Below are 18,326 nucleotides of genomic sequence, written 5' to 3' on the forward strand. Positions count from 1 at the left end.
TTAGCTTTGAAAGCAAACCAATTTTCAAAGTGATGCAGCTGTGTAAACAAATTCTATTCTTTAAACAGCTACACACGTATCTCACAAAAATAAGACTTTTCATATATCACTATTAAGATTTTTCACTGGAAGTAGTTACAATCATATTTCACAATAAATTGTGACTTGTATTGGCTACTGTAAGACAAATGACATGGTGGTTTTTGCTCATTAATCAAGCTAGTGTTCCTTTGGTATAGATTGTATATGTTGCTCCAATGAAAGCCTTGGCAGCTGAAATGACAAATTACTTCAGCAGACGTCTAGAGCCACTAGGCATCGTTGTGAAAGAATTGACTGGTGACATGCAGTTGTCAAAAAGTGAAATTTTACGTACTCAGGTATGTTGTTTACCTAGATTTTTTGTTTAATACCATTCTTTTTTTAGGTAATTGCAAAATTTTTAAATGACTATATCTTAAGTAACTAGAATAGGTGATACAAACATAATATAATGAACTTTTATTTATAACCACATCTTATCTCTGTACTACAAAGAGTTTTTGCTGGTACTTTGTTTTCTGGTGTCCCTTCTAACTCCTGTGATTCTTACTGCATCTTGAATATTGTTAGGTTCCAAGTCTATTGGCAGTAAGGCTATTCTTTTAAAACAGTAGGGGATGAGGATATAAATAAGACCAGAGTTTAATTTTAAGAGGAGGGACATACATAGATCTTAAAATGATTGCACTAGTATTCCAAACTATTCCATAAGAATGATTTAACATACAATAAAGCTTTTTGGTCATTCATTATTTAATCAAATGCAAAGTTATTATTATTAAATCATGCACTGTATATAGCACCATATTAGAAGAAATGAATGAATGCATGACAATAAAGACACTTAAGATACAGTTTCTGTCTTCAAGAATCTTATGACTAAGTAAGAAAAAATATTTACATTTCAACTAGATGATTATTATTGAAAGCAATATGTAAGTTAGGTGAAGTTCATTGTGTTTTTAAAAAATAAAATAGGCTGGGCATGGTGGCTCATGCCTGTAATCCCAGCACTTTGGGAGGCTGAGGCGGGCAGATCACAAGGTCAGGAGATCAAGACCATCCTGGCTAATAAGGTGAAACCCCATCTCTACTAAAAATACAAAAAATTAGCCAGGCATGGTGGTGGGCACCTGTAGTCCCAGCTACTGAGGAGGCTGAGGCAGGAGAATGGCGTGAACCCGGGAGGCAGAGCTTGCAGTGAGCAGAGATCGCGCCACCGCACTCCAGCCTGGGCAACAGAGTGAGACTCCATCTCAAAAAAAAAAAAGAAATGTAAAAAATAAAATAGTGGATGACCAGATATTAATGGAAAATATGGAAAATATATAATAGAACTTTTAAAACAGTGAGTGGATATTGATTTAAAATGTGATTAGAGTGTGAATTAATTTCCTAGGGCCCCCATAGCAAAATACCATAAGCTCAGTGGTATAGACCAAAAGTATCTGAGACAAGTCTCAATTGATTTTGAAAGTTTATTTTGCCAAGGTTAAGGATGCACCAGTGACAACCTCAGGAGGTCCTGATGACATGTGCTCAATGTGATTGGGGTACAGCTTGGTTTTATACATTTTAGGGAAACATGAGACATCTATCAGTATGTAAGATGTACATGGGTTTGGTCTGGAAAGGCAGGACAATTTGAAGTGGAGGCTTCCAGGTCATAGGTAAATGTAAAGATTTCCTGATTGGCAATTGGTTGAAAGAGTTATTATCTAAAGAAAGGAGGCCTGTCTATTCAGCGAGAATAGTTTGTAAATGTTTCTTATCAGACTTAAAAAAGTCTATTCTATCAGTAATTCCAAAAGGAGGGAGAGTATAATGAGGCATGTCCTGCTCTCACTTCCCATTATGGCCTGAACTAGTTTTTCAGGTTAACTTTGGAATGCCTTTGCTAAGAGGAGGGGTCCATTCAGATGGTTGGGGGGCTTAGAATTTTATCTTTGGTGTACAGTGGCTTAAAACAACAGTCTTAATTCTCTCACAGTACTGGAGTTTAGAAATCTGAAATCAAGGTGTCAGCAGAGTTAGTTCCTTCTGGAGGCTTTGAGACAGTGTCTGGTCTATGCTTCCTGGTTTCTGGTGGCTGCTGGGAATTTTTGGCATTCTTTGGTTTGTAGATACATCACTCCAAGCTCTGCTTCCATCTTTGTGACCTTTTCCCCTGCTTGTCTTTTCCCCTACTCCCCTTTTTTAAGGACACTAGTCATTGGATTTGGGGCCCACCATAGTCAGGATGATCTCATCTTAACAACCTTTCCTTAATTACATCTGCAAAGACCCTTTTTCCAAATAAGGTCACGCATATGGGCTGAATGTCTACATACCATCTCCCCGACCCCCAAACACCATTTATATGTCGAAGCCCTAGTCCACAAGTAATGGTATTTGGAGGTGAGGCCTTTGGGAGATAATTGGACTTCGTTTAGGTCATGAAGTGGGGAGGACTGGGTGACAGAGTGAGACTCCATCTCAATAAATAATAATAAAGGACTGGGTGACAGAGTGAGACTCCATCTCAATAAAGAAATATTCAAAAAGACAAAGTTCTTTGTGACCTGAATAATTTTAAAGATTACAAAGGAGTCCCAAAGCCAAAACAATTTGAAAACTACCATGATACATCAAAGTGCCTTATATATGACATCGGATTATTTTTATTGTCTACATCCAGCCTGGTTTTCAACCTTATCTCCCAGATGCTTCTCAATATAAACTATAATCAGGCTATTTTTGCTTTTTCTAAAATAGCCTTGCTCAAATAACATTTTCTTAAATGGACGTTGCTTTTTAGTAAGTTTCCTCATGTGTTTTCTCCTTTTTCTTAGTATCTTCCTTTATCTATTGACATTTGTTCAAATCTTGCCCAGTCTTTAAAACCCAGTTCAAACCTTGTATTTACTTCTTCCCTGAATCCTGTAGCACCATTCATTTATATTCATAAAATAATACCTAGTGTACAAAATCTATGCTTTTGGACCTGATATAGTTTTAAAAATCTGGATCACTCTCAAGTAAAATTTTGATTGCTCTTGTCCTGTATCCGAGTATGTTACTGATGCTAACGCAAGGATGTTTATGGAAAGACAAGGGAGGTAACATTTAAATTCAATTTATGAGTCAGTTACTATGCTAAATGCATATGTGCAACTTCCGTGAGTCTTCACAAGAACTCTATTGGGTAATATCTCCATTTTACAGGAGCAGAAAGTAAAACCAAAAAAATCTACTTAGATTTATGCGTAGTCTGTCCCGCAGACTCTGGCCGAGCGACAGATGTAAGAAGTACACAGACAGGTATTTTGCCTCAGACCGCGGCTAGGGGACTGCATGGCTTACCATCACTGATGAGAGTGCAGCTCTGCCAATGAGAGTGCAGCCCCGATAAGCCAGGGACGTTTGTATTTATTTAGTACAGATTTAATGACAAAGACTTGGAGCAAACACAATTTGTGGGTAATTAACATTGTCAATCCCCCGAGTAGATAGTGGTCCTGTGTGCAAATGATCAAAGATTGGTGTCCGGAGACATAAGTAAGCCAGTTTATCGAGTGAGTTCCCTTATATTCCCTTGTTATCTACCCTTTGCCCTCTGCTTCAGTGTAAGAGAATTAGCCACCTTCAGCTTTTATTTTCTCCCGAGGCTTTGCAAAACCTCCCAGCCTTCCAAGAAGGTTTCCGTCTTTCTCTATTCATTTTTCCCACTACCCTGACTGATCTACAGAATTTTATATTCTTAAAAGGTTTATGAACATGTATTTCTTACCCATTTGCCCATTTTTGCACTTTGCTAGACTCTGTATCTTTCGTCAGTAATTTTTGACTATGTAAGGGCAGGGACTAGGTGCTTGGCCTCAAAAATAGTTTATTAATTGAACTTTTTGTGCTTGCTCTAATTCTGGAGTTGCTAATTTTTGTAGAATTGAAACTATATAGTTTCTAATCTTTTTACTCTGTCCTTCTACCCTTTTCACAGATTCTTGCAGATTAAAAACTTCTGCTGTTGCTGCCTTTGAGATGAGGCTATAGACAAAGCAAACCAGAGAATAATGTAAAGAATGTGGGAGTACATATATATTCAACTTTTTTTGTGGAGTTTGAATTTCTTGCTTTCCTCACTTTCATTTTGAAATTTTTTAATAGCTTCTTAATTATTCATGTTATCTATTTTTGATAAATAAGTTTCCCAATAATCAGCATTGATTAAATTAAATATAATCTTAAATTTGCCTTGTGTTTTTTTCTAACATTCTCAGTATTATTAATCTTTTTTTAAATATAGGAAGCCAAATTAATCTCATTTGCAAATTTTCTCCCTTGCCATTCTGATCATATTACTCTCTTGCTCATAAACTTTCATTGGTTCTTTATTGCTTATTGAATTAAGTCCGACTACCTAGCTTGTTAAGAATCTTGTATAAATTAAGTATACTATGAGATGTGATGTATTTTGTGGTTCACTAGGGACCTTCAGGTATAGCAGCAGTTATGATTTTATTGAGGTTTGAATGTAAAATTTCCTTTTACAAGAGAGAATTATATAACTATAAGATTTACTGTTAGGAGAAACAGTATAGGCAACAAATATCTTTCTGGTGTACAGCTAAAATGCAGTTTTGTGCAACTCTGAAAAACACCATAAATTTGTCATTGGTTAAAACACTGATCTACTTTTCCAACATTACTTTCCATTATTCTATATCTAACATTGGTTTCAAACTTCTCCCTCTAAATGTATCCTTGATGAAGAGTTACTATTTTACAATATTCACTGTACTTTTCAGTGGTTCCATTGAGCAGTGTTCCTTTGAACATCAGTGAAAACACTGGTTACAAATTTTAGAAAAGATTTCTCCTGTCCTGGCAGTAACTTTGTGTTAAAGCAAAGCATTTGCTCTGAGTTCTGGAATTGTTCTCTGCTTTTATATTTGTTTCCTCATCCTTTTATGGGGAGGCATTTATCTGTGTACCTTTGGGAGTTGAGATAGGATATTTCACGTTTTGCTTTTCTTTATTTTTTGGTTGAGGATAGAGGGAGATTCTGTTCAGATCTCTTAGGCTCAAGCAATTGCAAAGGCAAATCTGAATTTTCTTTGTATTACTCTGCTAGACCAAAGCTCCAGTAATTGTAGTTGACAGGGTGTGGTGCTGTGAATACGCATGAGCTCAATCACAGGTAGTGTTCGATGTCACACTGCTCTAATCTACTCTTCCTTCAAGGCGATTTTTCCTATGGTATGTAGTCTATTGATTATTTCAATATATGGGATAAGGGTGGGAATAAAGGGTAGATGGAGATAGGGGCAGATATTATATATGCCCAGGTTGCAGTTTTATCTGAATATCTGTAAATTATATTCTTATGTCCCATAAATATACTGTTTAGTTCTCAACCTGGCATTGGGCTTATTGCTTTAACATTTTTTTAAATTATTTATTTATTTATTTTGTATTATACTTTAAGTTCTAGGGTACATGTGCACAACGTGCAGGTTTGTTACATATGTATTCATGTGCCATGTTGGTGTGCTGCACCCATTAACTGGTCATTTACATTAGGTATATCTCCTAATGCTATCCCTCCCCTCTCCCCCCACCCCACAACAGGCCCCGGTGTGTGATGTTCCCCTTCTCGTGTCCCAAGTGTTCTCATTGTTCAGTTCCCACCCATGAGTGAGAACATGCGGTGTTTGGTTTTCTGTTCCTGCGATGGTTTGCTGAGAATGATGGTTTCCAGCTGCATCCATGTCCCTACAAAGGGCATGAACTCATCCTTTTTTATGGCTGCACAGTATTCCATGGTGTATATGTGCCACATTTTCTTAATCCAGTCTGTCACTGATGGACATTTGGGTTGGTTCCAAGTCTTTGCTATTGTGAAGAGTGCCGCAATAAATGTATATGTGCATATGTCTTTATAGCAGCATGATTTATAATCCTTTAGGTATATACCCATTAATGGAATGGCTGGGTCAAATGGTATTTCTAGTTCTAGATCCTTGAGGAATCGCCACACTGTCTTCCACAATGGTAGAACTACTTTAAAGTCCCACCAACAAAGTGTTCCTGTTTCTCTGCATCCTCTCCAGCACCTGTTGTTTCCTGACTTTTTAATGATCGCCATTCTAACTGGTGTGAGGTGGTATCTCATTGTGGTTTTGATTTGCATTTCTCTGATGGCCAGTGATGATGAGCATTTTTTCATGTGTCTGTTGGCTGCATAAATATCTTCTTTTGAGAAGTGTCTGTTCTTTTTTGAGAAGTGGGTTAGTCGTAAATAGTTCTTATTATTTGGAGATACATTCCATCAATACTGAATTTATTGAGAGTTTTTAGCATGAAGGACTGTTGAATTTTGTCAAAGGCCTTTTCTGCTTCTATTGAGATAATCATGTGGTTTTTGTCTTTGGTTCTGTTTATATGCTGGATTATGTTTATTGATTTGCGTATGTTGAACCAGCCTTGCATCCCAGGGATGAAGCCAACTTGACCATGGTGGATAAGCTTTTTGATGTGCTGCTGGATTTGATTTGCCAGTATTTTATTGAGGATTTTTGTATCGATGTTCATCAGGGATATTGGTCTAAAATTCTCTTTTTCCGTTGTGTCTCTGCCAGACTTTGGTATCAGGATGATGTTGGCCTCATAAAATGAGTTAGGGAGGATTCCCACTTTTTCTATTGATTGGAATAGTTTCAGAAGGAATGGTACCAGCTCCTCCTTGTACCTCTGGTAGAATTTGGCTGTGAATCTATCTGGTCCTGGACTTTTTTTGGTTGGTAGTCTATTAATTGTTGCCTCAATTTCAGAGCCTGCTATGGGTCTATTCAGGGATTCAGCTTCTTCCTGGTTTGGTCTTGGGAGAGTGTAAGTGTCCAGGAAATTATCCATTTCTTCTAGATTTTCTAGTTTATTTGCGTGGAGGTGTTTATAGTATTCTCTGATGGTAGTTTGTATTTCTGTGGGGTTGGTGGTGATAGTCCCTTTATCATTTTTTATTGCATCTATTTGATTCTTCTCTCTTTTCTTCTTTATTAGTCTTGCTAGCGGTCTATCAATTTTGTTGATCTTTTCAAAAAACCAGCTCCTGGATTCTTTGATTTTTTTGGAGGGTTTTTTGTGTCTCTATCTCCTTCAGTTCTGCTCTGATCTTAGTTATTTCTTGCCTTCTGCTAGCTTTTGAATGTGTTTGCTCTTGCTTCTCCAGTTCTTTTAATTGTGTTGTTAGGGTGTCAGTTTTAGATCTTTCCTGCTTTCTCTTGTGGGTGTTTAGTGCTATAAATTTCCCTCTACACACTGCTTTAAATGTATCCTAGAGATTCTGTTATGTTGCATCTTTGTTCTCATTGGTTTCAAAGAACATCTTTATTTCTGCCTTCATTTTGTTATGTACCCAGTAGTCATTCAGGAGCAGGTTGTTCAGTTTCCATGTAGTTTGTGGTTTTGAGTGAATTTCTTAATCCTGAGTTCTAGTTTGATTGCACTGTGGTCTGAGAGACAGTTTGTTATAATTTCTGTTCTTGTGCATTTGCTGAGGAATGCTTTAGTTCCAACTATGGGGTCAATTTTGCGATAAGTGCAGTATGGTGCTGTGTAGAATATATAGTCTGTTGATTTGGGGTGGAGAGTTCTGTAGATGTCTATTAGGTCTGCTTGTGCAGAGTTGAGTTCAATTCCTGGATATGCTTGTTAACTCTCTCTCTCTCATGGATCTTTCTCATGTTGACAGTGGAGTGTTAAAGTCTCCCATTATTATTGTGTGGGAGTATAAGTCTCTTTGTAAGTCTGTAAGGACTTGCTTTATGAATCTAGTCACTCCTATTGGGTGCATATATATTTAGGATAGTTAGCTCTTCTTGTTAAATTGATCCCTTTGCCATTATGTAATGGACTTCTTTGTCTCTTTTGATCTTTGTTGGTTTAAAGTTTGTTTTATCAGAGACTAGGATTGCAACCTTCCCTTTTTTTGCTTTCTATTTGCTTGGTAGATCTTCCTCCATCCCTTTATTTTGAGTCCATGTATGTCTCTGCATGTGAGATGCTCCTGAATACAGCACACTGATGGGTCTTGACTCTTTATCCAATTTGCCAGTCTGTGTCTTTTAATTGGAGCACTTAGCCCATTTACTTTTACGGTTAACATTGTTATGTGTGAATTTGATCCTGTCATCATGATGTTAGCTGGTTATTTTGCTCGTTAGTTGATTCAGTGTCTTCCTAACATCGATGGTCTTTATATTTTGGCATGTTTTTTCAGTGGCTGGTACCGGTTGTTCCTTTCCATGTTTAGTGCTTCCTTCAGGAGCTCTTGTAGGGAAGGCCTGGTGATGACATAATCTCTCAGCATTTGCTTCTCTGCAAAGGATTTTATTTCTCCTTCACTTATGAAACTTAGTTTGGCTGGATATGAAATTCTTGGTTGAAAATTCTTTTCTTTAAGAGTGTTGAATATTGTCCCCCACTCTCTTCTGGCTTGTAGAGTTTCTGCCAAGAGATCCACTGTTGGTCTGATGGGCTTCCCTTTGTGGGTAACCCAACCTTTCTCTCTGGCTGCCCTTAACATTTTTTGCTTCATTTCAACTTTGGTAAATCTGACGATTATGTGTCTTGGAGTTGCTCTTCTTGAGGAGTATCTTTGTGACGTTCTCTGTATTTCCTGAATTTGAATGTTGGCCTGCCCTGCTAGGTTGGGGAAGTTCTCCTGGATAATATCCTTCAGAGTGTTTTCCAACTTGGTTTCATTCTCCCCGTCACTTTCAGGTGCAGCAATCATACGTAGATTTGGTATTTTCACATACTCCCGTATTTCTTGGAAGCTTTGTTCATTTCTTTTTACTCTTTTTTCTCTAAACTTCTCTTCTCTCTTCATTTCATTCACTTGGTCTTCAATCACTGATACCCTTTCTTCCAGTTGATTGAATCGGTTACTGAAGCTTGTGCATTCGTCACATAGTTCTCGTGCCGTGGTTTTCAGCTCCATCAGGTCATTTAAGGACTTCTCTACATTGGTTATTCTAGTTTGCCATTCATCTAATCTTTTTTCAATGTTTCTAGCTTCTTTGCAGTGGGTTCGAACTTTCTCCTTTAGCTCGGAAAAGTTTGATCGTCTGATGCCTTCTTCTGTCAAGTTGTCAAAGTCATTCTCTGTCCAGCTTTGTTCCGTTGCTGGTGAGGAGCTGCGTTCTGTTGGAGAGGGAGAGGCACTCTGATTTTTAGAATTTTCAGCTTTTCTGCTCTGTTTTTTCCCCATCTTTGTGGTTTTATCTGCCTTTGGTCTTTGATGATGGTGATGTACAGATGGGGTTTGGTGTGGATGTCCTTTCTGTTTTGTTAGTTTTCGTTCTAACAGTCAGGACCCTCAGCTGCAGGTCTGTTGGAGTTTGCTTGAGGTCCACTCCCGACCCTGTTTGCCTGGGTATCAGCAGCAGAGACTGCAGAAAGGTAAATATTGCTGAACAGCAAATGTTGCTGCCTGATTGTTCCTCCAGAAGCTGTGTCTCAGAGGGGTACCTGGCCTTGTGAGGTATCAGTCTGCCCCTACTGGGGGGTGCCTCCCATTTTGAGTACTCAGGGGTCAGGGATCCACTTGAGGAGGCAGTCTGTCCATTCTCAGATCTCAAACTCTATGCTGAGAGAACCAGTACTCTCTTCAAAGCTGTCAGACAGGGACATTTAAATCTGCAGAGGTTTCTGCTGCCTTTTGTTTGGCTATGCCCTACCCCCAGAGGTGGAGTCTACAGAGTCAGGCCTCCTTGAGCTGTGGTAGGCTTCACCCAGTTCGAGCTTCCAGGCTGCTTTGTTTACCTACTCAAGCCTCAGTAATGGCTGGCACCCCTCCCCCAGCCTTACTGCCCCCTTGCAGTTAGATCTCAGACTGCTGTGCTAGCAATGAGGGAGGCTCCGTGGGTGTGGGACCTTCCAAGCCAGGTGCAGGATATAATCTCCTGGTGTGCCGTTTTCTAAGACCCTTGGAAAAGCATAGTATTAGGGTGGGAGTGATCCAATTTTCCAGGTACTGTGTGTCACGGTTTCACTTGGCTAGGAAAGGGAATTCTCTTGCCCCTTGCCCCTTGCCCCTTGCCCCTTGCTCTACTTCGGCTTTTGCTCACTGGGCTCAACTCAGTGTCCTGCACCCACTGTCCGACATGCCCCAGTGAGATGAACATGGTACCTGAGTTGGAAATGCAGAAATCACCCGTTTTCTGCCTTGCTCACACTGGGAGCTGTAGCCTGGAGCTGTTCCTGTTCCGCCATCTTGGAACCATCCTTCGCTTTAGATTTCAAGCTACTTTACTAGCTCGGAATCCTAGCTCTGGGCACCTTTCACTAATTTTGGGCATCTTTCACTAATGAAGCTGTAGTTTTCTCTCCTCTTTTTGTGCAGCCATAGTCATGCATGTTTGATTATACCCTTGGGCCAATAATCTCCAAACTCCAATTCTTACTGGCAGTTGCTGCCTTTCTGCATAAAATCTGAGAATCGTTATTTCACTTCCATTCCTGAAGGACATTTTTGCTGGAAATAGATTCGTGGGTTGTCAGTTCTATTCTTTGTTTTTTTATAATTTTATTTTTTAGAGACAAGGTCTCACTCTGTCATCAATCCTGGACTACAGTAGCACAGTAATGGCTCACTGCAGCCTCAGCCTTCTGAGCTCAAGCAGTCCTCTCCTCTCAGCCTCCTGAATAGCAGAGATTATAGGCGCATGCCACCACGTTGTTTTTTGTAGCAACGAGGTATTGCCGTGTTGCCCAGGCTATTCCCAAACTCCTGTCTCAAGTGATCCTCTTGCCTTGATCTCCTAAAGGGCTGGGATTATAGACATCAGCTACCAGGCCAGGCCTTCTTTTCTTTCAGGCCTTAAAAAGTATGCCACTTTTCTTCTGACCTCTGTGGTTTCTGAAGAGAAATTCACTCCATTCAAATTATTATTCTTTTATAGTTAATATGTTGTTTCTTTTGGGCTTCTTTAAAGATTCAACATTCTTTCTTTATCTTCAGTTTCCAACAGTTTTATTATGAGTTGCCTAGGTGTAAATTTCTTTAAGTTCATCCTGTTGAGTGTTTGCTCACTTTCTTGAATCTGCAGGTTTATGTCCTTTGTCAAATTTGGGAAGTTTCCAGCCTTTATTTCTTCAACCTGTCATGTTTTTTCCTTTATTTTTTGGATTCGGCTGACAGGAATAGATCTTTTGTTATTATCCCACAGGACACCGAGATCTGGGTTTTTTGTTTGTTTTGTTTTCCAATCTGTTCTCTCTCTGCTGTTCTGTCTAGGTGATTTCTTTGATCTATGTTTGATGTCACTGATTCTTTTACTTTGTTGTCTACATTCTGTGGTTGATTTCTTCCAATGAGTTTTTAACTTAGGTTATTAGACTTTTCAGTTCTGAACTTTGTATTAGGCTTTTAAAACTATTTTCTATTTCCTTGCTGAGACATTTCTAATTTTTCGTTTGTTTCAAGGGTGTTTGAAATTGCTCCTTGAAGGATTTTTATAATTACTTTAAAAGTCTTGTCAGAAACAAATCCAGCAGCACATCAAAAAAAACTTATCCACCATGATCAAGTCAGCTTCATCCTTGGGATTCATGGCTCATTCAACATATGCAAATCAATAAATGTAATCCATAAACAACGTGATTATCTCAATAGATGCAGAAAAGGCTTTGCTAAAATTCAATATCCCTTCATGTTAAAAACTCTCAGTAAACTAGGTATCAATGGAACATATCTCAAAATAATAAAAACTATTTATGACAATCCCACAGTGAATATCATATTGAATGGGCAAAAGCTGGAAGCATTCCCTTTGAAAACCAGTACAAGACAAGGAGGCCCTCTCTCACCACTCCTATTCAACATGGTATTGGAAGTTCTGGCCAGGGCAATCAGGCAAGGGAAAGAAATTGGTATTCAAATAGAGAGGAAGTCAAATTGTCTCTTTTTGCAGACAACATGATTTTATATTTAGAAAACGCCATCAGCTCAGCCCCAAAACTCCTTAAACTGATAAACAACTTTGGCAGTCTCAGGATACAAAAATCAGTGTGCAAAGATCACAAACATTCCTTTACACCAACAATAGACAAGCACAAAGCCGAGTCACGAATCAACTCCCATTCACACTTTCTACAAAGAAAACAAAATACCTAGGAATACAGCTAACAAGGTATGTGAAGGACCTCTTCAAGGAGAACTAAAAACCACTGCTCAGTGAAATAAAAGAGGACACAAACAAATGGGAAAAACATTCCCTCCCCATGGATAGGAAGAATCAATATTGGGAAAATGGCCATCCTGCCCAAAGTAATTTATAGATTCAATGCTATTCCCATCAGTCTACCATTGGCATTCTTCACAGAATTAGAAATAACTACTTTAAGTATCGTATGGAATCAAAGAAGACCCTGTATAGCCAAGATAATACTAAGCAAAAAGAACAAAGCTGGAGGCATCACGCTACCTCACTTCACACTATACTACAAGAAGTAACACCACACATGTACAACCATCTGATAAAGCTGACAAAAACAAGCAATAGGGAAAGGATCTCCAATAATATTTAATAAATGGTGCTGGGAAAACTGGCTAGCCATATGCAGAAAACTCAAATTGGACCCCTTCTGTATGCCTTATACAAAAATTAACTCAAGATGAATTAAAGATTTAAATTTAAAACCCCAAACCATATAAACCCTAGAAGAAAGCCTAGGCAATACCATTCAGGACACAGGCATGGGCAAAGACTTCATGACGAAAATGCCAAAAGCAATTGCAACAAAAGCCAAAATTGACAAATGGGATCTAATTAAACTAAAGGGCTTCTGCACAGCAGAAGAAACTATTATCAGAGTAAACAGGCAACCTACAGAATGGGAGAAAAATTTTTGCAATCTACGCATCTGACAAAGGTCTAATATCCAGAATCTACAAGGAACTTAGACATATTTACAAGAAAAAAACAACCCCATCCAAAAGTGGGCAAATGATATGAACAGACACTTCTCAAAAGAAGACATTTATGTGGATGACAAACATATGAAAAACAGCTCAAAATCACTGATCATTAGAGAAATGCAAATCAAAACCACAGTGAGAGACCATCTCACACCAGTCAGAATGGCAGTTATTAAAAAATAAGAAACAATAGATGCTAGCAAGGCTGTGGAGAAATAAGAATGCTTTTACACTATTGGTGGGAATGTAAATTAGTTCAGCCATTGTGGAAGACAGTATGATGATTCCTCAGGGATCCAAAACCAGAAATACCATTTGACTCAGCAATCTCAATACTGGGTATATACCCAAAGGAATAGAAATCATTGTACTATAAAGACACATACACACACATCTTTATTGCAGCACTATTTACAATAGCAAAGATATGAAACCAACCCAAATGCCTATCAATGGTAGACTGGATAAAGAAAATGTGGTATATATATATCATGGAATACTATGCAGTCATAAAAAGGAATGAGATCATGTCCTTTGCAGGGACATGGATGAAGCTGGAAACCATCATCCTCAGCAGACTTACACAGGAGCAGAAAACCAAACACTGCATGTTGGCACTCAGAAGTGAGAGTTGAACAATGAGAACACATGAACACAGGGAGGGGAACAACACACACCAGGACCTGTTGGGGCTTGGGGAGTGAGGGGAGGAAACTTAGAGGACGGGTCAATAGCTGCAGCAAACCACCATGGCACACATATACCTGTGTAACAAACCTGCACATTCTACACATGTATCCCTGAACTTAAAGTAAAATGAAAATAACAGTCTTGTCAGATAATTCCAACATCTTTGTCATCTCAGAGTTAGCAGCTGCTACATGTGTCTTCTCATTTGAGTTGGTATTTTCCTGGCTCTTGGTAAGCATGTTATTTTCAGTTGCATCCTTGACTTTTTGAGTATTATGATATCAGAGAACTTCCTTCCTATTTAAATCTCCTGGGTGGGATGGTAGCCGATACTCTGTTTACACATGTTCCCACCCATCAGTGCCAGTCTTCACACACGGTGAGTTGGGAGAGGAGCACTTTCATTCTGTGGTGTTTGGCTGGTGTTGTCAAAAAGATTCAGTTTCTCTTTGGTGCTTCCTCTCAGTCCTTTGTATAGAAAGAGAAGTCTTGTTTGTTTGTTTGGGGAGTTAGTTCTGCACCCACTGAAATTCTGAGTTGTGGGCTTCTTCACCAGTCTGGAATATGCAGAAAGAAACTCCAGGAACTCCCTGCCAGCTCTTTCCTTGAGTACTGATGTCCCTATCAAGTCCTACTTCTTTTTTCACTTTTCAGAGTCTTCCAATGTCTGTTTCATGCATTTTGTTTAGGGTTATTAGGTGTAATAAGCAAGAATGAGATGAAATAGTTCTACTTTATCTTGTTCAGCCATATAGACTTAAAATTATAAGATAGTCAAATTTATAAACTTCCTCTGTCATTTGTGCCTCTTTTGTTCATTGTGTTTTTTTGAAAATTCCAGTTTATCCCAAGTGTATGAAGTTCTACATTTTTCTTCTGAATGATTTTATTCTGAATGAAGTTTTATATTGTAGATTTAAGTCTTAAGTCTCTCTGGATTTTTATTGTTATTTTGGTAGGAGCAGGGTTATTATTTTATTTCTTCACCTAAAGAAAGCCCTTTTGTTGTCATCTTTCTAGCCTTTTCTAGTGAAGTACAATATTATCTTTGCCATATTCTCAATTCTGCTGTTGCATTGTGGCTATTACTGAGCTGTATTTGTTGTTGTTGTTGTTGGTGGTGGTGGTGTGTGTGTGTGTTTGTGTATGTGTGTGTATCTGTATCTGGCCCTCCTTGAGGACTACACTGTTTTAATTACTATCATTTTAGAATAAGTCTTGATTATAAAGCAAATTCAGCCTCCTCATTTATTCTCGTATTAGAATAGCCTTAGCTACTTACTGAACATTTTAATTTTGAAATTGGACTCTTTCATTACATCGAAAGATCTATTTGGGTTTTTATTAGAATTATGTTTCTGCAATACTTTGAACAAAGTTGACACCTTTACTATGTCTCTCCACCTGTGAGTATTGCATATTTTCCACTTTTTAAGTCTTTTTTAAAGCTTTTCAAAAATGTATTTCCTCATGGATCTTGTACATTTTAAAAGATTTATTTCTAGATATCTTGTATTATTTGCCACTATTTAATTAAAAAAAAAAATTTTGTAATGGCTGTTGTTGGAGGATAAGAACACTTGGTTTTGTATTATATCCCACGACGCTGCTAAGTATTCTTACTCTAATAGTCATAGATTATCTGTAAATTCTCTTTGACTTTCTGTGTAGGCAGTGATATAATCTGCAAATTACAGCAATTTGGCCCCAAAACTTTGAGAGAAGCCCAGCCTTAGAATCAGATATTTTTATCATTCGATTCCCTTAGTGTATATACTTGTGTAATGTTACTATTTTAAATATTTTCTCTTGTCTTTTTATACTTTTGAACTGAGAGAAGGGAGTTTACATAAGCTCAGTTGGCTTTATTGAGTGAAAGTTACAGTTTTATTATTCTAATGCTAATGAACAACAGACAAAATAATGACAGAATAGTGATTAAGATGTATCTCAAAGATTACTAAGAAAGTTTATTTTTTCTCACAAGTCTGGAACTTCCAAACTTTTACTGAATTACTTAAATTAAATTAAAAGTTGAAAATAGAGAAACATATATGCTACCTCTAAGGAAGAAAATTTATAAACAGAAGTGTAAAAGTACTAGAAAGTTCAGAAGCACAAAAGTATTCTGCCTGTATTTTTAACTTGTGGTACAAAGAAGTTTTTTTTAAATTATTTGGAAATACCATTTGTCATAACAAAACTTTGGCTAATTGAAAATAAACACTCACTCTGGCCAGGCACGGTGGCTCACGCCTGTAATCCCAGCGCTTTGGGAGGTCAAGGCGGGCGAATCATGAGGTCAGGAGATCAAAACCATCCTGGCTAACAATGGTGAAACCCCGTCTCTACTAAAAATACAAAAAATTAGCCGGGCATGGTGGTGGGCGGGTGTAGTCCCAACTACTTGGAAGCTGAGGCAGGAGAATGGTGTGAACCTGGAAGGTGGAGCTTGCAGTGAGCTGAGATGGCGCCACTGCACTCCAGCCTGGGCAACAGAGTGAGACTCTGTCTCAAAAAACAAACAAAAAAAAAGAAAATTAAAAAAAGAAAAGAAACATTCACTCAAACCAATTTTTAAATCACTACTGGTTTTTTGAATACTAGACGTTCCAGACCTAATAGAAAAATTCTGGATAAATTACTTTTGTATTGTATTCCAAAAATAAGATTTTTACATATATGAATCTTAAAAATCTCCTAATGATATCTGCTAATGTAAATACATATTATTTTGATATTTTTCCATGTAGATGCATAATTTTTAAAAAGTTTACTTTTTTCAAAGTAAATTTGAATTTTAATATTGTGAAATATACCATGTAAAGTATCTTGACACATATAGTTTGTCCGATAGTTAGCTTTTTGGTAAAACCAAAAGCTTATTTAATTTTATGATTCCAGGAGGTCTTTGTTTTGTCTGTATTCTTACTTTGTGAGCGAAAATGAAAATAATAGAAATATTTGAAATTTGAACTTTCATTATACTCTAAAACAGGTTGGCCCAGTGTGTGTGTGTGTGTGTGTGTAGCAGAACAGTATTTTGGGGAGCTGCTGAATGAATGAAAGAATTCTATAGTCAGGTGGTCATGTAGTATGATCTCTAAGAGTGATTCATAGTTCATGTTAATATAATAAAGACAATAAACAAAATTAGTTGGGGGTGTAACTGCTTAGGAGGCTGAGGTGGAAGGATCACTTGAGCCCTAGAGGTTGAGGTTGCAGTGAGCGTGATGGTGCCACTGCACTACAGCCTGGGTTTATAGAGCAATACTTCATCTCAAAAAAAGAAAGCACATTGGGGGGAAACTATATATAATAGAGATTATGATGCTTTGCAGGAAAGTTAATTTATCTAACATTGTAAACGTAGCATTTTCCAAACTTACTTGAATACAGATGCGTTCTTTCATAGAACAATTATTAATAGAACTTGCTTTGAGAAATGCTGTTCCAGAATATTTTTACTGAATTAGGAAAAGAATGTTCCAGTGAGAAAGAGTTAATTCTACTTTTGAGAGTTTTGAGAAACCCAGGTACAGAAAGGCAAATATCACATATTCTCATTTATTTGTGGGATCTTGTATTAGTCTGTTTTCATACAGCTATGAAGAAATACCCGAGACTGGGTAATTTATAAAGAAAAAGAGGTTTAATGGACTCACAGTTCCACATGACTGTGGAGGCCTCACAATCATGGTGGAAGGTGAGAGAGGAGAAAAGACACATCTTAGAGAGAGCATGTGCAGAGGAACCGCCCTTTATAAAACTGTCAAATCTTGTGATACTTATTCACTATTATGAGAACAGCATGGGAAAAATCCACTTCCATGATTCAGTTACCTCCCACTGGGTCCCTCACACAATACATGGAGATTATGAGAGCTACAATTCAAGATAAGTTTTGGGTGGTGACACAGCCAAACCATATCAGATCTAAAAATCAAAACAACTGATCTAAAACTCAAAACAATTGAATTGAAAATCATTGAAATAGAAGAGTAGTACAATAGTTACTAGAGTATGGTAAGGGTAGTAGGGTGAGTATGGGGAGGTGGCGATGTTGAAGGGTACAATGAGTAAGACCTACTATTTGATAGTACAACAGGGTGAGTATAGTCAATAATAATTTAATTGTACATTTTAAAATGACTAAAAGTATAATTGGATTGTTTGTAACATAAACAGTTGAGGGATCCCATTCTTCGTGATATGATTCTTATTCATTACATGCTTGTATCAAAACATCTCATGTACCCCATAAATACCTACTGTGTACCTACCAAAGTTAAAAATTAAAAGAAATCAACACCAGTTCAATGTTTTATGTTGCACTGGCATTTACTTTAAAGCATTTTGTCTTGACCAAACCAGATTATGTACAAGTACATTTGTTTTAAACCAAACCTTTTTGTCAACACTTATAATTTCTTGGAATATTTTATGACTAATTAAACTTTTTTTGCTTTATTATGTTGCAATTGATATTTAATAAAATTGTATCCATTGTTAGTATTAGCCTGCAAAATATCTGTTTTCTTAAAACAAATTGCTAAAATACATTAAATATAAAAAGGCTGTGCATTTTCAGCACAATTATTGAATAGTTAAATAGTAGGAATTTGAATTT

At 37.5% G+C, this 18,326-nt stretch overlaps 1 protein-coding gene across 2 annotated transcripts in view; it reads left to right on the forward strand.

Moving 5' to 3' along the window:
* Positions 1-18,326, forward strand: part of ASCC3 (activating signal cointegrator 1 complex subunit 3) — a 372,277-nt gene that overhangs the window by 120,985 nt on the left and 232,966 nt on the right. For both annotated transcript variants that reach the window (XM_078001240.1, XM_015136988.3), the window contains one exon: positions 240-380. In XM_078001240.1, coding sequence (XP_077857366.1) covers positions 240-380 — 141 coding nt within the window. The remainder of the gene's footprint in view (positions 1-239; positions 381-18,326) is intronic.

This window comes from Macaca mulatta, chromosome 4 (genome assembly GCF_049350105.2).
Source record: "Macaca mulatta isolate MMU2019108-1 chromosome 4, T2T-MMU8v2.0, whole genome shotgun sequence".
In the NCBI taxonomy this organism is placed as follows: Eukaryota; Metazoa; Chordata; class Mammalia; order Primates; family Cercopithecidae; genus Macaca; species Macaca mulatta.